The sequence below is a fragment of the Carassius gibelio genome, chromosome A6 (assembly GCF_023724105.1).
Source record: "Carassius gibelio isolate Cgi1373 ecotype wild population from Czech Republic chromosome A6, carGib1.2-hapl.c, whole genome shotgun sequence".
Taxonomy (NCBI): Eukaryota; Metazoa; Chordata; class Actinopteri; order Cypriniformes; family Cyprinidae; genus Carassius; species Carassius gibelio.
In genome coordinates this window covers 8,552,659-8,573,154 of record NC_068376.1, presented here as the reverse complement: position 1 = coordinate 8,573,154, position 20,496 = coordinate 8,552,659, and the positions used below count along the sequence as shown (strand labels likewise).

At 36.5% G+C, this 20,496-nt stretch overlaps 2 protein-coding genes and 2 long non-coding RNA genes across 16 annotated transcripts in view; 3 read left to right on the top strand and 1 right to left on the bottom strand.

The window, feature by feature from the left end:
* LOC128015404 (uncharacterized) overlaps window positions 1-324 on the top strand; it is a 4,058-nt gene extending 3,734 nt beyond the window's left edge. For all 3 annotated transcript variants that reach the window (XR_008183894.1, XR_008183893.1, XR_008183892.1), the window contains one exon: window positions 1-324. This exon is cut by the window's left edge and continues 345 nt beyond it. This is a non-coding gene — a long non-coding RNA (uncharacterized LOC128015404).
* LOC128015403 (transmembrane protein 198-B) overlaps window positions 1-8,291 on the bottom strand; it is a 31,819-nt gene extending 23,528 nt beyond the window's left edge. The window contains exons 1-9 of one of the 10 annotated variants that reach the window (XR_008183889.1): window positions 8,173-8,277; window positions 7,325-7,958; window positions 4,823-4,919; window positions 4,614-4,697; window positions 3,841-3,945; window positions 3,658-3,754; window positions 3,460-3,524; window positions 3,145-3,357; window positions 2,498-3,056 (exon numbers count right to left, since the gene is read on the bottom strand). The gene's annotated coding sequence lies outside the window, so the exon portion shown is untranslated. The other 9 variants (XR_008183887.1, XR_008183886.1, XR_008183890.1 and 6 more) reach the window with 9 other exon arrangements.
* Window positions 8,292-10,835: 2,544 nt separating this feature from the next.
* Window positions 10,836-12,179, top strand: LOC128015138 (uncharacterized). Its single transcript, XR_008183805.1, has 2 exons — window positions 10,836-11,214; window positions 11,665-12,179. It is a non-coding gene; the product is annotated as an uncharacterized LOC128015138 (long non-coding RNA).
* A 4,367-nt stretch (window positions 12,180-16,546) lies between these two features.
* Window positions 16,547-18,717, top strand: LOC128015137 (beta-crystallin A2-like). Of its 2 annotated transcripts, none has more exons than XM_052598821.1 (5): window positions 16,547-16,583; window positions 17,141-17,319; window positions 17,499-17,640; window positions 17,933-18,075; window positions 18,198-18,717. In XM_052598821.1, the coding sequence occupies exons 2-5, from the start codon at window positions 17,159-17,161 to the stop codon at window positions 18,343-18,345; spliced, it is 594 nt and encodes a 197-aa protein (XP_052454781.1). In that variant the 5' UTR covers window positions 16,547-16,583; window positions 17,141-17,158; the 3' UTR covers window positions 18,346-18,717. The 2 variants fall into 2 exon arrangements, with proteins under 2 accessions (XP_052454781.1, XP_052454782.1); XM_052598822.1 differs by having other exon boundaries at window positions 16,566-16,583; window positions 17,144-17,319.
* Window positions 18,718-20,496: the final 1,779 nt, after the last annotated feature.

The following is a 20,496-nucleotide window of genomic DNA, read 5'->3' as shown; positions in this document are numbered from 1 at the left end:
ATCATTTTTGCCTATTTGGTTGATAAAGGGAAGAAAACAATATATTTTCAACTGTAGCCTTGATTATTCTTTGGCATCTTTTGTCAGGATTTCTGTAAACAAATTCCCTTTTTATTTTTGAATATTAAACTTATGTTTTTTGAAGGGAGTTTCTGTTGCAATTTTGTTTGTTTGTTTTCACTTAGTTACCTCTATGCATTTTTTTTTTTTATCAACTTTTCTTTTTTTTCATAGTGGAATAAACTGGAGAGAGACTGTTCTGGGCACTATGTTTATCTGCGAAAAGTTTGACATATCAATAAACACTGTAAAATGACTAGACAATGAGTGATTGATGTCATGATGTTTGTTTGTTTGTTTTCTATTCCTATAGTTCAACTGGTGGATCTAAGAATGGCAAGTTTTTAGGGTCCATTTCCATGAAACGTAGATGTGATAAATTGTTTACCTTTAATACACTATAAATACATTGTAAATATTACAGAAGGAAAATTGAGTAGTAGAAAAATATTGTGTTTAAATAATCTTCAGAGGTGTTTTTTTTAAGCAAATGAAACATTTTGACATTTATTTTTCACACAGTATATGCAAACTTTTGAGTTTAAGTACTGTACACTAATATTAGTGTAAACAATGTAGCCTATTCAATACAATGGGAATCATTATACCTTCGTTAAAACACAAAACAAAAAAACACCTTTAATCAACGTATTTCTTGCTGCATCAGGGTAACTGCAGCTTCTGTCCATTCACTACAGGAACCCGGAAGCTCCCGGCATAAATGACCATATATGTACAAGTTAGTGTGACGCCTCTGCTCAACTGGGTTGCCATTGGCTTTGACGTTCCCTTGGCTCTCGCAGAACTCGCTGTGATTGGACTATCTTTTAACCCAAATTATAAACCGCTTAATGTTGCAAAGTCCGTTTGACTGTAATGATTACGTCAGTAACACCTTCAGTTAACAATGCAGTGTTGCTATGTCGTGAGAAATTACCTCTTTACCGAAATCGTAACCCTAACCCTAAGCACAACTCCAATAAACTCCAAATACCAGCGCTAATATTACTCGCGTTCAAACGATAGAATGGCAGAGGCTTATGGGTAATGTAGTTTAAAATGTTTAATAATTAAAAAAATGGGAAAATGCAATCTTTTTTAACAAAGGGTCATCTAAACATGTTCATTGTGTAAAAATTAATGACATATTTAAGAGGCAGGCTGAAATTCGATATTTTACTAAGTGCACTTTTTTAAACACCTTTATACCACCTTTCCATATATGTTTGAAAACTCTGTCCAACATTATTTAATTAGCATAGCATAAGTAGTTGTCCTGCCAATTTTTTCTTTGACACTATAATCAGACTTTGATTTACAGCCATTTGAAATTTACATTTTTTTGCTCTTCTAGGGGACTCTACTGGGCCCTTGAAGATGGAAGGGCAGTAAAACATACAAATACCTTTTCTCATCATGGACAACAGACTGTGCTGAGTCATAATTTTTAAGTTTTTCTTTTCAACAAATTGTCAATATGTAAGTTGTAAGTCATGTTTATCTTAGAATAAGAATAGAACCATAAAAATATACATCAGTGCCTATTTGGAATAGGCTCCAAATATTGAATTATATCAGGTGCAAGGATACAGTATTGAAAGTAAACAAAGACACCAATTTAAACAACCAATACATACTGTGACACTTCATTGTACTTTCACAGTGTCAATGTGTCATTCAGTAAGACAAGGTACAGAGAGTGTGTAGTTTATAGTGCAAAGCCATACAATTCATGCAATGCAAAGAATCATAATATTAAGAGCTAATTTGTGTCTCTGTGTAAAATACTCCTCATATTTGTCCTCCTCGGGTACTAAACATCAGTAATGTGCATGCTCATCTTGCTTATTATACAGTACTGGATTCATGTTGATCTTTCCCTTGTCCATCACCTTCAGTTGTACATGAAATTCCTGCAGCATTATAGTCCATGCAGTATCTTCTAATGCAGCTTTCAGCCTGCCCTTCATCTAACTGAATGTCATTAATGTAACCAAATGTTCATTTCTTAATTAAAACACATTTATCTATTGTTTACAAAATTAAATGGTGTATTTACCAAACACCATTCTTAATATAGAATATTCACCCTACTTTATTATCCAACACCATGTGCAGTACTTTACTGGAGGATACAACATAAAGACAACTAAAGTAGTGTATTAAGACAAATGATATACAATTTTTAACAATATTAAAAATGGGTTATGTTAAAACCATGTTTTTCTAATCAGATGAAACCATGCAAATGCATGCATGGTGAAATGTCTTGAGCCCCAAAGAATCACATCAAGTTTTTAGAGCTCTCCTGCTTTTCTTCCTCTTCTTGCTTGTCCATGTCCTGGACATATCATAATCTTCCATGTCATACATTTTTTTTTGCAGTTGTTATGCAGCACCCTACAGCACAACTGATGAACAAAAGACATGTAACTAATTTAAATCAAATATCTTTATTGTCACAATACAATGAACACAAGTATACAGGTGATGAAAGTCTTGGGTGCAGACTGCAGCGTGACAGTATGGATGACAAATGAATTAATTCATGAATATATATGAAATACAAATTCTGAATATATATATATGCAACACACATATATAAGGGACTCAATTCAGGTAGAGAACAATATATGTTAAAAATTATGCTATACAAAGAGCATGAATTGAAAACAATAATAATCACAGTACACATACATCTCTGCAGTAAAGCACGGTATGAATTAGTGCAAACAGAATGTCAGGGTGCATAATAATATTGAGTCCAGTCAGCATAACTGATAAGAGTGCAGGGCATATGAGGTTGGTGGGGTGTGTATGGTTTTACTGGTATGAGTTCAGTTCAGTCTGATTGCCTGTGAAAGGAACTTGTCTCACTGTCTGCTGGTGTAGGTTCTGTGATAACGCATGCCTGATGGTAACAGTGAGAGCAATCCATGGCTCGGCTGGCTGGAGTCTCTGACGGTCCTCCTCACACTCCACCTGGTCTAGATGTCCTGGAGGGCCAAAACATGTATTTAGGTTATAGTAAATCAATAAACAATATATAGTATTTTTATTTATAATTGTTGCACTGGACTTAACATTGATTCTTGTTGGGGATATTGGCCAAAAGAATCCCACCACAACTAGCTCTCGTTGTTTAGCTGTGATGTTTACTTTTACAGGCCGTAACATCTGAGCTGTCGCAGTAGAGCGGTTTGTGAATGCAGTCTTCACAGAAGATAACTGATGGGTTCAGGTAGCAGTGATGCACTCGGTGGCCATTCAATTGATATCTTCATCAATTGGCTTCATCTTAATTCAAACAAACAGACAAAACAATAAGTCAGCAATAACAGCAATAACCATTCTAGAGTAATAGTGTTGGTGAATACAGTTGCAGGTGTCAGTACTCACCATATTCAGTCATTTCCTTCCCAAATCACAGAGATGATGCACAGCTTATTTGCTCATTTTAGGAGCTATAAAAAAGATGTATATGTGAAAAACTATAACTGCAGACTTGAAAAGTCTTTTGAGAGATCAACATCAATGTTGTACCACACATAACTGCATTGAATTCAGACATACAAATTGAAATGTGAAACTTTTCACCTTTCTGTCTTTTCTTTTGGGGCACAAGAAGTCCATGTTCATTCCTCATTTCTTTAGGACTGGTTTGACTGATTTTCTTTGCGTTTCTGGTCTTCAGCTGTAAAACAAGAAAATATTCATTGACCCCATGTTTAATCATTATTGTTGTTTAAAAATATAAATAAAGCAGATATAATTATATACTTCAATCACAAGTTCCTTGGCAACTCTAGTAGGCTCCTGAGTTCATCTGTACACATCAGATTCAGCGTCTGAGAAAATGCCATCATGCAAACTCTCAGTTTCTGCCTTACAACAGAGCATAAAAGAATGTGTGAGTGAGGGAGTACAGCATGAAGATGAAGTGAAAAAGGCAGAGAAATGCAGAATTTTGTGTATAAATTTAACAGAATGAGGGGAACATTTAAGAGATTTAAGAGAACAGTATTGTCTGTTGGTGTGGATGCTAAAATACTTCTCATTATAGTTATTGGTCTTTGTGTGAACAACTTTAAGTGATCTGATTGCCCAAATTCATTGAAGATCTGATTTGTAGCACTTGAAAAGTTAAACTAGGATTTCCATTCTCTTGCTTCTAAGACAGATGTGTTCAGTAACGTCACCATAGAAAGAAAGGCAGACTATGAGGTGTGGACAGATATCATGTACTGTTGAAACAGGAAGGGGCGGCACCAATTTGTAAAGATTAATAAAGAATACAATGGACTTCATTTAAACTTCATGATATAAACACTCTTACAATGGGCACAATCTGATGGGAGCTGTGGTAATGGCCAATAACAGCAGTAGGAGTAAAAGTTGTAGAATTTTGTACAAGTACGCTTGTGCAATATAATATGATTATTGGATGAATTATTACTACTACAACATGCTCTTTGTTGAGTGTTCTTCCTGATGGGCTAAGTGAACCAAAATTTAAGAAACATCAAATGCTGAGAAAAATGTATCTGACGTACCATTGGAAGTGTTTGCCTTTGCAGCTTTTGGTCTTCTTCATAAATGCACAAGATGGTCAAATTCAAATCTCATGACAGGCCTTCCTGAAATATAAACATGTTGAGACAGTGTGTTAAAATGATCTGTGACCAAAATATTTGATTAACACATAATATAAGGATGCGTTCATTAAAGCAAATCAGTTATAACTAAGAGTCTTCAACATTACCTGTGAAGGGTTGATCCTTTGAAGGACTTGTTCAGCCCCCTTGACAGCTTCTTCAATATCAGCATTGGGAGCGTGGAGTTGAAGTTCCCTGTTAATTCTAGCAGAGCGAGAGAGAGAGAGAGAGAGAGAGAGAGAGAGAGAGAGAGAGATTTGACAAGAGATGGCTTCTTTAAAGATCTGCTGGATTACAGGTTATTGTGGAGTATGTAATCCGACGTAACTGCAAGACAGAAAAAACACTGAATTACAATTACATCACAAAAAGATATTAAAGGCATGGCAAACTTAGTGGTTACTGTGCTTTACAAATAGTGTAGAGTAAAAACAGTTACTGTGGTAAAATCCTGGTAAGTGTTGTGGTTATTGTGTGTTAGTAAATACAAATACCAGAGTAAAACTATGGTTACTATGGTAAACCCATAGTAAATGTCGTGGTTATTGTGTGTTAGTAACTACAAATACCAGAGTAAAACTATGGTTACTATGGTAAACCCATAGTAAATGTCCTGGTTATGTGCGTTACAAAGTCCAGAGTAAAACTACGGTTACAGTAGGAGAAGCATGGTAAATATGCTGTAGTTACTGTGTGTGTATTGGCTACACATGACGTGGTCAAGCAAAAGTTAGGCTAGTATTGTAAAAATATGCTAAATGTGTGGACTTTTTACACGATCACGATTATCACGCGATATTGGGTTGGGTGCTTTGTTGTGCTTGTATTAGTCATGTCTAAAAGCTGAAGATCCATATGTCACATCATAAATTTATTTAAAACTGCAACAGGTCTATAAACAGTACAGGTTAGCTTAGGCTAATGACAATGGTAGGCTAGCTGAGCAGCCCACTGACCCATAATTTGAGCATAAACTGCCCTTTAAAAACACGGCCCTGTCTAACGTGATGCAGAAATACTGAAATAATTAAAACAATACGCTTAACCACGTGATATCATTACAAAAAGAAGAATAAAAAAATATATTTACCCTTGCTTACCTGTTTGAAGGTGTACGCGCATCAGGTGAACTGAACGAGCCACGCTAGTGACGTCACTGCCGCTGAAGATGATGCGTGTTATTTGGACGCATCTGCTCTCCACCGAAATTAATGGGAAGGATTGGCGTATCATATGCACGCAAAAATGGCATTTGGCGTATGCATTACACGCAAATAGAAAATGTAAAGTCGTGTTATTTATACGCAGACTGATGAGAACGGGTTGGAGGAGGACATGGTGATAAGATGATGCAAAAAATTTTTACATATAAAAAAATACATGTACAGGACACTGATCAAGATCACTGACTCTTCTTTAGGGATAGAACGGTTCATAAACAAGATTAAATTAAAAATAAAATCGAAAACACTGGAATGACACTCTCATTTCACTTTTGTGAAGTCTTTATTCAAAAATGTTACCAGAAAATGTGTATATAGAGACCCATATACTGTAAAATACGAACAATTGGAAACAATAAAGTATTACATTGAATTAAATGTTAAGTTTTAATAAAAGTTTGAAATGTAAACAATATTCCAATTATCTTTGTTTTAGTTAACTTTAAACTAACATTATTGAATATAAAAACATTATAAAAAGAACTGGCTCAGAAAACGTTCTTCGTTCCGGAATCAGACAGATGTGCTGTATGTTTAGTTAATGTGGTGTTATAGTAACGTTTAATAATAGGTCAGAATATATATATATATATATATATAAACTTTTTTTTTTTTTTTTTTTGCACAGTCCACACACGCATGTTCAATAACCAAAAATGTTCAAGAATTTTAAATCATGAAAACGGTCAAATCCCGGAATTCAATAAATGTTTTTTTTTATAATAACAATAATGATAATAATAATAATAAATAAATAAAATAAAATCCCACCTTTTATTTTCTTTGGAGCTAGAAAATAATGTTTACATGGTTATATTACTAAAATGACATGAATTGAATTTCCTATAGCCTAACACGGACTTGAAATACATCCAACAAATAACAAAAATAATTTCCAAGTTCACGAGACTGTCTTACTCAAGTTAGTTTGTGACTATGTGTATGTGGCAAGTCGTGTCTCGTCTGGCATGCCAATGCCCAAATGTTGCATGTAAACAAGGTCATGTTCACTTTACCCGCAAATATGAATTCGCATGCATGGAGATTTCCGTGCGTTATTGCGTGTAAATGAATGACGGACTGCAGTAAACCATACCGATGTCGTAACATATGCTCTTTTAAATGAACTAAAATCTCATGCATAAACTTATCTAGACTGTGTGTGCAGATAAAGACATCGTGAGCGAAGTAGGCCACGGCATTATTTTCTTGATATGATCCCGTTCATAACACGCAAAACAAATCCCTGTGCTACTGATGTACAGCCATTTACACTGACACGCGTCTTTTGCATGAATGACAATGCCAGTATGCTTAAAACAACCCAGCGACTGTCATAAGATGTTATTCTGAACAAAGCGTCCAGACGTGGCCATATGCGCTCACCCTGATCGCGGTTCAGCATCCTGCTTCTCCCTGATCCCGGTCCCGTGCTTCGGCTTCGTTCCTCCGACAGTCTAATCTGAACAGACACATTCCAGTCCTATCGATGCAGCCTTGCACACTTGAGAGAAAGCACTTGTCTTGACAGAAAGCTCCGGTGAGGTTCCCGAGGTTCCGTCGACTCCCGGTTGGCTTTCCGTTGGTCGTGGGTGCTGCCAATTAGACCACGCACCGGCTATTGCTTTGCATTTTTGAGCAAGTCATCTAAACTGATAAAGCACAAATATGATCTAAATTATACGATACTGTACAGTGACTTTAGTGGGATGACAGTCACTGATCAAAAAGATGCCGAAACACGCATAAATACTGATGTTACCTACTCACTCTGAATCTGGGCGGACCGTATTGACCGGAGCAGGCGGGGTCAAGGAGAGATAGGCACGCGAGTGCTACTAGTGGATGATCGTGAATTTGAATGAACACGGGCAAATCCATGGAATTCATTCCGATTAATGGGAGTCTCTACTCATGGTAGCATCTTCGGGGGGCAAATCTGAGAAGAACCAATATATCTGCATAATCCATGTGATAAAACGCTCAGACTGTCGTGCTCATTTGCTTCTCTCATCGATTCCTAAAAAGAATAAATAAAAAACGTAAGTAATAGTAGCTACACAATCGATAGCCTTTACAGATTATAGAACATTTAATTTAATTTATAATGTGAATTAAGTGCCTATACTGGCAAAAATGCGTAGACTTAAAAATCAAAGCATGCTGCTAGTTCATTTATCAGACATGATTAAATATATAATATGTAATTGGAAATTATATGTCGTTGTCCTCACATTAAGTATCTACTCAAACATTTCAGCCCAACAATCCAGCATACGAAGGAAAACAATGACGTGAGCAACTTGACAAAGAAAGTAGCCTACAAAATACACTGCTGCCCTCTGGTCGATAGACACGTAAGGCTCAAGTGAACTGCGGAAATTATGGTTACTTAAAGGGATAGTTCAACCAAAAATTACTCCATGCCATCACCCTCGGCCATCTTGGGTGTATATGACTTTCTTCTTTCAGACGAGTAGGCTTATAATCGGAGTTATAAAAATGTCCTGGCTCTTCCCTTCTTTATTATGGCAGTGATTGGCTGTTGTGATTAAATAGTCAAGTGATCCTCAAATCTGGCCCACGAGATGCACTTTACTGCAGAGTTGGGGGGAAAACCAGTCTGCTCTTGGCTTGTATGTAAATCCTCTGACATTTGTCTTTACAAATCCTCATATTGTACTTCTATTTCATGACAGGGGTTTTGTTTTGGTCTCTCCTCTGTGCTTTCACATTAGTCACTTCTCAATGGATCTTATCCTATGTCTTCGTCCACGTCATCCGCTGGAACGCGACTCTCATCTGTATGAACATACAACAGTTAGCGGAAGCTAGAGATTACAGTTTATACAATTTTAAATATGGATATTTTTTTCTTACACAAATGCATTGATTCACTTCAGGAGTCCTTTATTAACCCCCTGGAGCTGTGTGGAGCATGTTTTGTGATGAATGGATGCACTTTTTGGGGGCTTTAAAATCTCTGCCACTATTCACTGCCATTATAAAGCTCGGAAGAGCCAGGACATTTTTTAAATCTATATAACTATATAACTGCATCATCTGAAAGTAGAAAGTCATATACACTTAAGATGGCTTGAGGGTGAGTATATGGGATAAGTTTCATTTTTGGGTGAACTATCCCTTTAAATGATTAAATCACCCAAATATGAACACTAACAGAGATGTCACGCTTGGTTGACTTTCAGTGTATGGAAAAAAAATTAAGTAACTTAGACTATGGTTTCAAACAGTGCTCGAGGTGTATAAATTGAGAAAGAATTAACATTTTTAGGGGAAATTTTCAATTTAACAGTTGCAACAAGGAATTTTCTGAAGCAACAAAAGGTTTACCAGTAAATACATCTATAGCAATAACTTGTTCTTAACTAATTTAATAATATAAGTGTACCAAGCAAGATTGGTAATGATATATAAAAAAAAAAAATAGAAGAAAAAAAAACAAAGGTGTCAGCAGGAAGAAAGTGGACTCCTGGTGATGATTGGGGGGGCTACTGTCTTACAGATTTCAGCTCCAACCCCAATCAAACACACCTGAACCAACTTACAGGGTTACTTCATAATTGCAGGCAGGTGTGTTGGAGCAGGGTTAGAACTGAAATCTGTAGGACTGTAGCTCTCCAGTAGCAAAATTGGAGACATAGAGATATTGATGCTTGCAACAAGGTACAGCTGGCAACTAAACTGGCACATGGCATAAAACAATGTTCCTCAAGAAGAAAATCAGAGGAAGTGAAACTGCAAAAAGAGGCAGGTCATTATGCAAAATGAGTATATATATATATATATATATATATATATATATATATATATATATATATATATATATATATATATATCAGTGAAATAGCTCAAAAAAGAATAAGAGAAACAAGCTTGTTGCATCAAGATTGGGAATTGCAGGCTGAACTGGATAAGTAACTTGGAAAATCTTACCAGTCGAAAAAGGTTGCAGAGGGTTCATAATTCGTGTCTATTCAACTGAAGCAAATGTGAGTCTGAGGAAAACATCTATGGCAGGCTATCAGATGCCTTAATGACACTGCACAGCGAAGTAGCAACTTGAAAAGAAAAAGACTTGGGCCTCAAATTGAAAAGATATTAGAGGATGGTGACTTGTAGCTGCTATAGGTTCATGGTTAAACTCTCTGATGTCGTAGCCATATCAACGAAACACAAAGGAAAGAGGGTGCTAACTTGATGACCCCAATGTCGATAACCTCCAAAATCCCCCCTTTGTTCCCCCAAAGGAGCACCCCAAAGATGATAAGTTTAACACCTTATCAAAGGCAGTTAATTGTAACATCTAATCATGACTATAGTCCCCAAGCAGTAGGCCTAATGGACATCCAACAATGTTCTTTTATACACTCATATCACTTAAACATAATATGAAAGTTTTCATTTTGTGTGTCATATGGACACAGAAATACACGTCTTTTTCATTTTTCAACACATGATGGCGCCATATTCCTGCTACACGCACTGACCGAGCAGAAACAAACAATCATTGAAGCAAGATGAAGGTTCTGGATGTTCAACATAGGCTACATCTTTTCTATCTCATTTCATCCTAAAAATGTTTACATATTTTATCTGAGGAAAACTTTAATTTGTTTATGTGATATACCGTATATTGGCTATTTGACCCTAAACCATTTTTGTAGCCTACTAATATTAAGACGATTACATTTTCTCTGCACATCGCAATATAAAGCAGTAGTGGACGTCCATTGGGTTACTATTTTTTAGTGCCTGATCTGAATCAGGAAAAAAAAGACATTTGCAAGTGTCATGTAAATTTTGTGCAAATTAAACCCGCCCTGCGTGAAACAGCAAGTTCTTCCTTGTCATCTTATTTGTAACGATTCAGTGACTGAATGGTTCGAACTCGTTAACCGCTTACGACCACGGATGATCCGCATAAAATATCGGTATATATCAGGTCGCAGAAGTAGGCTAGCTAAAAAGTCATTTGCATGTAAAGCCTTGGAGGCCCAAACCACACTTCAGCAGGGCCATCTCACTCCGCCCCTCGATCGGTCAACATTAGACCTCCTCTAAAGTGCGACAGGTGCGAGGAGAGATCAGCACCTTTACAGCTGAAGGAAAAGGAGAGGGGGCATGATTTTTGTCGACTATAAAAACCCGTCACTGGCCAGTCTGATTCATAGGACCTGCAGGTACGGAAACGAGCATGTCTACTAAGGCCTCCCATCAACCTGGATATGAAACTACAGAGGTGATCAAGACAGGTAAAACAAAAATAAGCTTTAACGCTTTCCCAAGTGTTGTTTTTTCTTCTTCTTCTTTTGGTCCATACATAGATTGGAGGGGAAACTTTAAGTTTTGTTACTTAAAGTATGATGTTTGTATTTTGCAGAATATATTTTGCTAATTAATTTGAAAGCAGAATTATATATATATATATATATATATATATATATATATATATATATCTCTATCTCCTGCAGTGAATAATTCATTGCACTTTTTTTTAACCAGTTTGAATGTAGAATATAATTACTGCTGTAATTACTGAAACTCTAAAAATGGTTAAACTTTTGGAACTTTTAATATGTGTGTGTATATATATATGTGTGTTTCAAATTTAAATGGATGGAAACAAAACTTATTTTAACCATTTAATATAAAATAAATACGCAATAATACTAGAATATCCTTTTCTTTTTACTTATTTGCAGGTAATGGGCAGGGAACACACCTGAAAAAATGAGATGACCGAAAAGCTTCAGATTCAAATTTTGGACTATATTTTCTACAGTAATTTTGGAGTTTATCAGAGAGCACCTCCAGAACTTCGATGGATAAAACTGCACTTGCCTTACGTTGAGCCACGCGCACAATACATGTGGATTCAGTTTTGTTCGTTCGGCTCGCGTTAAGCAAGTGCAGAACTTCTTCGATGCCTAATGTCTGTGACATATTTAGATAAGAAGCCAGAATAACTGCTATGTTCTTTTCTTTGGAATGTTTTTTTTTTAAATGGAAAATAAGAGTGAAATGTGAGAGATTCACAGACAGCCACAACTGATAATTTTTCCTCTGTAATGGTCATGATTTACAATGTCCCCTGTTATCCAACATCATGTTTGTTGAGTTATCCACTTCCTCTCTTCTGTGCTGGTAAATGAGGGCAAAGTTCTCACATATGCTGCAGTGATGTAATGGCAAAATAAAGTTCTTCTTAACTCCTCAATGTTTGTATGTTGAGTTATCACACGTATGCTCACCTGGCAACTGTGGAAGCATATGGTTACTATGGAAATCTAGAAGTCAATGGAGAGTTTGATGTGCAGAAGGGGTAATGGGTAATCGGCACTAATAGGTGACCGGTAAAACATTAACAAGACTCTCTCTTCCCTCTCCATCAGTCTAACCAACTGCTTCTGGCTGTTTCACACAGATTCACACTCAGTCACCCTCGAGTCCATATCTTTCAAGTCAAATTAATTCAAATAAATTACCATTAGTACCGCAACAGTTCTGGATCGCACACACACATAAAGCCATTCAATATCTGTGGCTGTTATAAGGTAGAAAGTGCACATTCATAGCACATCTCTGCTGTATTTACTATACGTTTGCATTATATTAATTGTTATAGCGTTAAGCACACAGTTTTCTTTCCCATCTGTTGATTCTTTTAAGCCCTACAACAAAACTCAAAGACCATACAAGCATAGTTATAAGACAAAAGCAGTTTAGCTGAAAGCAAAACGTAGTTTATAGCAGATGTGAAATCAGAGGGCTGTTATTAGATCAGAATTTCATGTTCTGCTCTGATGATGCTGAAAGTTACGGCAACTAAATAGGCTACAGGGGCCATGTGTTTCAGCCAAAGACCATTACAATACCACTAATGAAATATGCAAGTGCCTTTAGGCTGCCTCACAGCCTGTGATTGGTCATACAAGTATCTTCAATATCACCAATTAAACTGAGAAATATTGAGGTCAACATTTAATATGCCCAAAGCAATTAGCAGGAGTCTTTTTGTTTGAACTGTTTACTGACAGATCTGGCAAACAAACATAAACGCACCTGCATCGAACACATGCACATACTGTATACAAGCCTTATACAGTGTCTCAAAAACATATTTGGAGAATGCATTCATCTAGTTACACTTAATTTTGTGCACATGTGTGTGTTTTATTTTCTTATGTCTTTTATCCCAGGCATTTATTTGATCATAAACATATTGTGAAATATTGTTACCGTTTATTGTGAATTAATTCACAATAACTTATTCTTGTGATGGTGAATCCACAGCCATTATTACGGTCTTCAGTGTCACATGATCCTTCAGAAGTCATTCTAATATTTTGTGTTCAAGAAACATTATTATTATCAGTGCTGAAAATGATAGTGCTGCCTAATATTTTATGGAAGCTGTGATACATTTTTACCCCTTAGAATTATTTGATGAATATCAAATTTAAAATAGCATTTCACATTTTAAAACAGCAATCTTTTGTAATGTTATAATAATAAAAACTATAATATTGAATATGCTGTGGCTTACAAATATGCATGTGACAAAAACACACAATTGCAAACATACACAAAAATAACACTATCACTCAAAACAAATATCCAGAGTGAAAGTCACAGCATATTTTTTGGTGATGCAGATGTCTGAGTTTGAGCTGTCAGGGCCTGTTTTTCCACACACAGAGCAGGATTAGTTTCCATGGTGCCAGTGAACATGTGGCAGGTGGTTTTGGCCCTCAGCTTTGTACTACAAGCAGAAAAAGGCACCAGTTTTGCCATTGTCTATGAGGAAATCCCATAATGACAGCAATAAAATAAAAGACTACATTATGGAGAAGGAAGCATCTGCTATAAATCCATATCTATACTAAAAAAACTAAAAACAAACGGTAAATACTTTTAATTTGGTGTAAATGTTATTTTTAACATATAAACATTAAACGTATATATGTATTAAATGTATTTCTTTTCCATTTTTCAATGCCAGAAAACATATCCATACTTCTTTGTCTGTTGCATTTACATAAAAGATAGAATCTTTAAAATGAATGCAAATTAGAAATTTGGCAGTGAAATTGGTGTAACTGTTGTGCTGCATGTCTGTATGGTGGATATTATATTCAAGGTGTTTGTAAATTCACCGAATATAGGTCCAAGGACAGATGACTGGTTAACAGCCCTGGAGATGTGCGTCATCTAGACAGCTCTTGTTTTTCAGAGCCTACCTGACAACATGTGGATGCTAATGCCATCTCACAGAGACACAGAAAGAACAGGGGACGAAGAGTGTTACCATGGAACAGATGGATTTATGAAAGAGACACACACACGCACACACACAAAGCGCTTGCATACTAACTGAACCTGTCGTTCACACATGGAATGAGATACACACTAATAAACATTCATCACACACACAGGTATAGGGTGTAGCACGCAGACTGCAGGACTGGGGGCAGATGTGTAAACACTACCTGTTTGTTCTGTGTAATGGCTGAATGACCAGGGAAGTGAGAAGCAGGTGATGGTCCAGGAACACTGAGCTCCATATAGTACATTCAGACTACATGTGTCAGCCCCAGAGTCTGAAAGAGTAGGTGGAGTGAATGATTCTCGGGGGAAAAGTTTTACCCCACATTGTGAGCACCAACTATCTTGTCTTAAGCTGGTTCATAAAGACCTGGCTGACTCACTGAACTACTTTGAATGGTTATCTGTGTGTGTGAGAGAGTAGGCTGGCCTGTGATGTAAATGGACTAATTTTACTGTGAAATGAATGCTGTAGTGATGCAAGGAAAGATGTGATTAGCCTGCGGCCTTGACTAAGCTTGCCAGCTCCTTTGTCTCACACACATAGAAGCATAGAAACACTTCTCACTTAATTTAATAAGTATTTAATCCATGAGCAAACATCCGTTTGACATTTTGATCATCACAATGTATTACGAATCAGTATAAATACATGCATACAATTCTAAAAGCAAACGTAGACTTATGTGCTGTCTCATTCTGCACAATGTTTGTTGGTCCATTATTAAAATTTTGACTAGCCTAGTGTTAAAACACTCTCTGTCTTGCATTTCATTGGTATTTGAGGAAAGCTTGTGTAGAAGAGAATCATTTATTTTCTAATTTTTGTCTTTTTTAAATAATAGCAGTGGATTCTTTTGTTCAACATTTTTGGAACAAAATGGTTCTCTCCTTTCTCATAGCTGCATTTTATGTATCCTAAACACAGTTAAATCATTTGGCAGAATTACAGCTTATTTGTCAATGATACACAATTAAACATACTACTAACAAGAGAAAATAATCTTGTTCATCACACATCTCATATTTAATCTCAAACTTAGGGAACCAATTACAATAAAAAAATTAAAATACTTCATTAGAGGCATTATTGCTTATGGTACAGCCATAATTTATAGAATTTATTTTCACAAAATAAATTATTTAAAAGTTTTTATATATATATATATATATATATATATATATATATATATATATATATATATATATATATATATATATATATATATATATATATATATATATATATATATATTGAACATGTAATAATGTATTTTCAAGATTGAAAATTTAGGTCTGGGACAAAGTTTTTAGAAAATCTATACACATTTTAAAAAGTGGCAAAAGCAAATGATATAGGCATTAAAAAGCTTCCAATACAGTTTTAATGTGATTAATAAGTAATATAAATCAGCCTCTGGGACATAAAAGTTAAATAAACACCCATATAGCAGATGTATTAACAATAGCAGCATCCAAATTGTGCAAATAATATGAAACATTTAATGCATGTTTTCTCAGTTTAGAGTGAATTTCGGTGCTCTATCAGAACAGTTCCCAGAAACTCGTTTTTAAAGCACTTTAAAGCATGTTTTTAAGAAGTTCATATTCAGCATGCTAGAACATGCTTGAAGTAAAATGAAACACATGAATATATGTAGTCTATCTGTAGGTGGTACAATAATTGTTCCCCCAAAAAGGTGAGGGCCATTGAACAACAATACCTTTTGTTTGGGTTCTCATAATAGTGCAATCCTGTTCCTGAACCTCTGAGAGGATACAATATAATGGATAGATGATCCACTGTAATAAACAACAGGATTAATAAAAGATTACACTTGATGTGACACTAAGAGTTGCTGAAAATACCTTTTATCTGAGATTGATGACTGATTGGTTGATATTTTTACCTGCAGATTATTGTTATTTTTCTGACAAGAAGAATAATGGAAGCAATATCTGCAAAATCAGTGATCTGAATCATTTTCTGACACTGTTTTACCATTTCTTCAGTGAACCCTATGAATCCGCAGTCATTGGACATTGTAAGGGCATTCAGAGTGTGTATATGTGTCTGTGTTAAACTGTGTAGCTGGGCCTTGTTTTTTTGATGAGTCAGAAAATTGAAGCCCCTGTTAGACAATAACAGGACTTAAGCTCTCTTTTGACACATGCTGCTGAGCTGGCAGTCCCTCTGCACATTCTGCAGTAACTGCAGTGACAGCGGCTATATAAACACTCTGTATTGGACCGACCCCCAATGTTAATTACACCAAATCTCTCGCACAAACTGCATGTGAGTATGAGTCGCCGTCATGCTGTCAAAATCAACATCATAAAGTTCATCAAAGCGGATTCAACTGTGAAAATGTATAAACTGATGCTCATTTGCATTGACCGGACACAATCATCATGGATCATCATGAATGACGGGAGATAGAGGCCTTTGTGAATCTTTGCATGGACTGAAAAGTCACCCATTTCTGGTGGTTGCTAAATTAATTTTCAAAGCAATGTTTGAACTGAGATGTTTCAGCCATCGCTGGATCTATGGGGCCACTATTTTCTTTGATAACTATTGGTATTCTCTGGTTGTTTCAGTGCAAATGTGTCAGTTTGCGATTAGATAGGTAAATTTTCTCTTGATGCAGCTACACTGAAAGGACCCAGTACAATATTCTTAAGTGACCTAAAACAAATTCCCTCTTGCATTATCACTAATCTTGTTTTTGATAACTTGACACTAAAAGTAAAGCACTGAGGTCATAGGTTAGGCCTGAATGTTGAATAGTAATGTTCATATAATCTGGCAGGTGTTGTTGTATTATTAACCTTATCTTTTAATGTTGGCAGTAGCTGGAGAGAGCAGACATGAATCAGCGAGAGCAGATGGAGCAGCGGGGGCAGTGGAGGATCACAGTGTGGGAAGAGGAAAACTTCCAGGGCAAGCGCTGTGAGTTCATGCTGGAGTGCCCGAACATTCTGGACAGGGATTTCCAAAAGATTCGTTCTATCAAAGTGGACAACGGCCCGTAAGTGTGTGTGAGAGCTAATATATTGCTTTTATTAGTGTCTCACATGCATGTAAATCATCAAAAATCAAAAGATAGAATTCTCTCTCTCTCTCTCTCTCTTTCTATATATGTGTGTGTGTGTGTGTGTAAACATGCTTTGATGGAGATAATATAAATATTGATCCTATTTTCTGCAGCTGGGTGGGTTATGAGTACCCCGAGTATCAGGGTCAGCAGTTCATCCTGGAGAAGGGAGATTATCCCTGCTATCAGGCCTGGAGCGGAAACAGCAGCTACCGCACTGAGCACCTGCTTTCCTTCAGACCCATTAAGTGTGCTGTAAGTTTTGCATTTGATGCATCTAAGTGTCTCATTTACTTACATTAGATTTTTATAATAAATCTTTGTGTGTGTGTGTGTGTGTGTGTGTGAAATATCACAAAATTAATATTGTGATAATGCTGATAATAGCAATGTATGATAAAGAAATAACATGCCTACAATCTACCCGTTCCAACGAAATGTGCAGATAATTTTACATTTAAATAATTAAAAAGGTATCTTGAATCTGAAATATGAACGTCCCAAAATAGTCCTTTTGGTCCTCATTTATGTCCTGTTTCATCACCAGAATCACAGTGACAGTAAAATTACCCTGTATGAGTGTGAGGACATGATGGGACGCAAGTTCGAGATGTGTGATGACTACCCCTCTCTTCAAGGCATGGGCTGGTGCAGTAAGGAGGTTCCTTCAATCAAAGTCAACTCTGGAGCGTAAGTCATCCTCAGTTCGCTCTAGTAGGCCTATAAGTTATATTTTTATTACTTCTCTCTGCACATAGATTTATCTCAATAATAATATGTTCTTCTTCATCTCCCCCTTGCACCTACGGCAGTTGGGTGGGCTACCAGTTTCCAGGTTACCGTGGATACCAGTATATCTTTGAGAGAGACAGACGTCAAGGAGAATACAGGAAATATTATGAGTACGGCACCCAGGCCCACAGCAACCAGATCCAATCAATCCGCAGAATTCAGCACTAAGTCCGCCCCCAGTCTTCTCCTATTGGCTACTGTGTATCAAGTGATAGCATGTTATTACACGAAACGAAGTAGGCAATAAACGCTTTTTCAAACTCCAGAAAAAAAGAGTGTGCTTGTCGCCATTCCTTTTTGATTTATCCAACCAGTGCCCAGAAAATTTAACGTTATAGATCGTTAAAAACTGGAGTGTTATTATTTTATAACAAATTGAAAACCTTGTACTTACAGGATAGAGATTTAATATATTATTTACAGAGCTTTCAGTTTAGACAGCTTTAGATTAGGTTTTTATTTTATTTATTTATTCTTAATGTCAGACATAGAATGTATATTGTTCTTGTCGGATTGTATTTTATTTTCAATAAACAAAAGCACGAGATGATGGCTATTAGTGTTTCTACTGTGCGCAGTGTTGCCAGATCTATTGCGTTTTGCCGCTCAAAACTTTTATTTATAATGATGTTTTAGCGTTGGTTATTTGAATACTACATCAAATTTGTTTACATCTCTACATTTGATCACATAAGTAAACAATCGAGAGCTGTCCGCGGTGCTGACATCTTCTAGCTGCAAATAGAGCGTAAGACTAACAAATCATTAATAATATTTGGGATCTATGTACTAGCAAGGTATTTTTTCATTTACTTCTAAACTTCACAGAAGTTTCCATTCGATTTGAATGAATGAAGAAGACTTAGAGAGAATAAGAAAATATAGTCAGCACGCATGACTGAAGCACATCTACAGCGGCTTTAAAACAGCACACATAACAACATAACACAATCAGTTACAAAGGTCTAGCAAATATAATATTGTGATTAACGGGGCGCATTAAAATATGAAATAGCAGGCTGCGCAGCACACGAGATGATCATTAAGCGCCCTCTGCTGGTTGATTTTTATTTTATTTTTCAATTGGCGCAAACAGTTTAGCCATAATTTTAAAACGTTTCTAAAAATGCGTATTTTGTTGATAAGTTCTTTAAAAAGATAACACATATATAAGAAGAGCAAAAATGACTAATCAATATAATTCAAGTGTCTAAAAGCTTTTTTTTTGTTTGTTTAAAATGCCTTAAAAAATTGATACAAAAAAATAAAAATAATAATATTGTGTTTGACCCCCTTTCGCCTTCAGATCTGCCTTAATTCTACGTGCCATTGATTCAACAGGGTGCTGAAAGCATTCTTTAGAAATGTTGTCCCATATTGATAGGATAGCATCTTGCAGTTGATGGAGATTTGTGGGATGAAGATCCAGGGCACGAAGCTCCCGTTCCACCACATCCCAAAGATGCTCTATTGGGTTGAGATATGGTGACTTTGGGGGCCATTTTAGTAAAGTGAACTAATTGTCATGTTCAAGAAACCAATTTGAAATGATTCGAGCTTTGTGACATTATATTATTCCAGCATTATCCTGCTGGAAGTAGACATAAGAGGATGAGTACATGGTGGTCATATATGGATGGACATGGTCAGAAACAATGCTCAGGTAGGCCGTGGCATTTAAACGATGCCCAATTGTCACTAAGGGGCCTAAAGTGTGCCAAGAAAACATCCCCCACCCCCTTACACCACCACCAGCAGCAGCAGCCTGCACAGTGGTAACAAGGCATGATGGATCCATGTTCTCATTCTGTTTACGCCAAATTCTGACTCTACCATCTGAATTTTGGTGAGCTTGTGCAAATTGTAGCCTCTTTTTCCTATTTGTGGTGGAGATGAGTGGGACCCTGTGGGGTCTTCTGCTGTTGTAGCCCATCCACCTCAAGGTTGTGCGTGTTGTGGCTTCACAAATGCTTTGCTGCATACCTCGGTTGTAACGAGTGATTATTTCAGTCAAAGTTGCTCTTCTATCAGCTTGAATCATTCGGCCCATTCTCCTCTGACCTCTAGCATCAACAAGGCATTTTCACCCACAGGACTGCCGCATACTGGATGTTTTTCCCTTTTAACACCATTCTTTGTAAACCCTAAAAATGGTTGTGCGTGAAAATCCCAGTAGCTGCAGATTGTGAAATACTCAGACCATCCCAATTGGCACCAACAACCATGCCACGCTCAAAAATGCTTAAATCACCTTTCTTTCCCATTCTGACATTCAGTTTGGAGTTCAGGAGATTGTCTTGACCAGGACCACACCCCTAA

Coding starts and splice junctions, on each gene's coding strand:
- LOC128015137 (XM_052598821.1), top strand. CDS start 17,159: ATGAATCAGCGAGAGCAGATGGAGCAGCGGGGGCAGTGGAGGATCACA. Junction 17,320..17,498: donor ATCAAAGTGGACAACGGCCC/GTAAGTGTGTGT, acceptor TATTTTCTGCAG/CTGGGTGGGTTATGAGTACC. Junction 17,641..17,932: donor TCAGACCCATTAAGTGTGCT/GTAAGTTTTGCA, acceptor TTTCATCACCAG/AATCACAGTGACAGTAAAAT.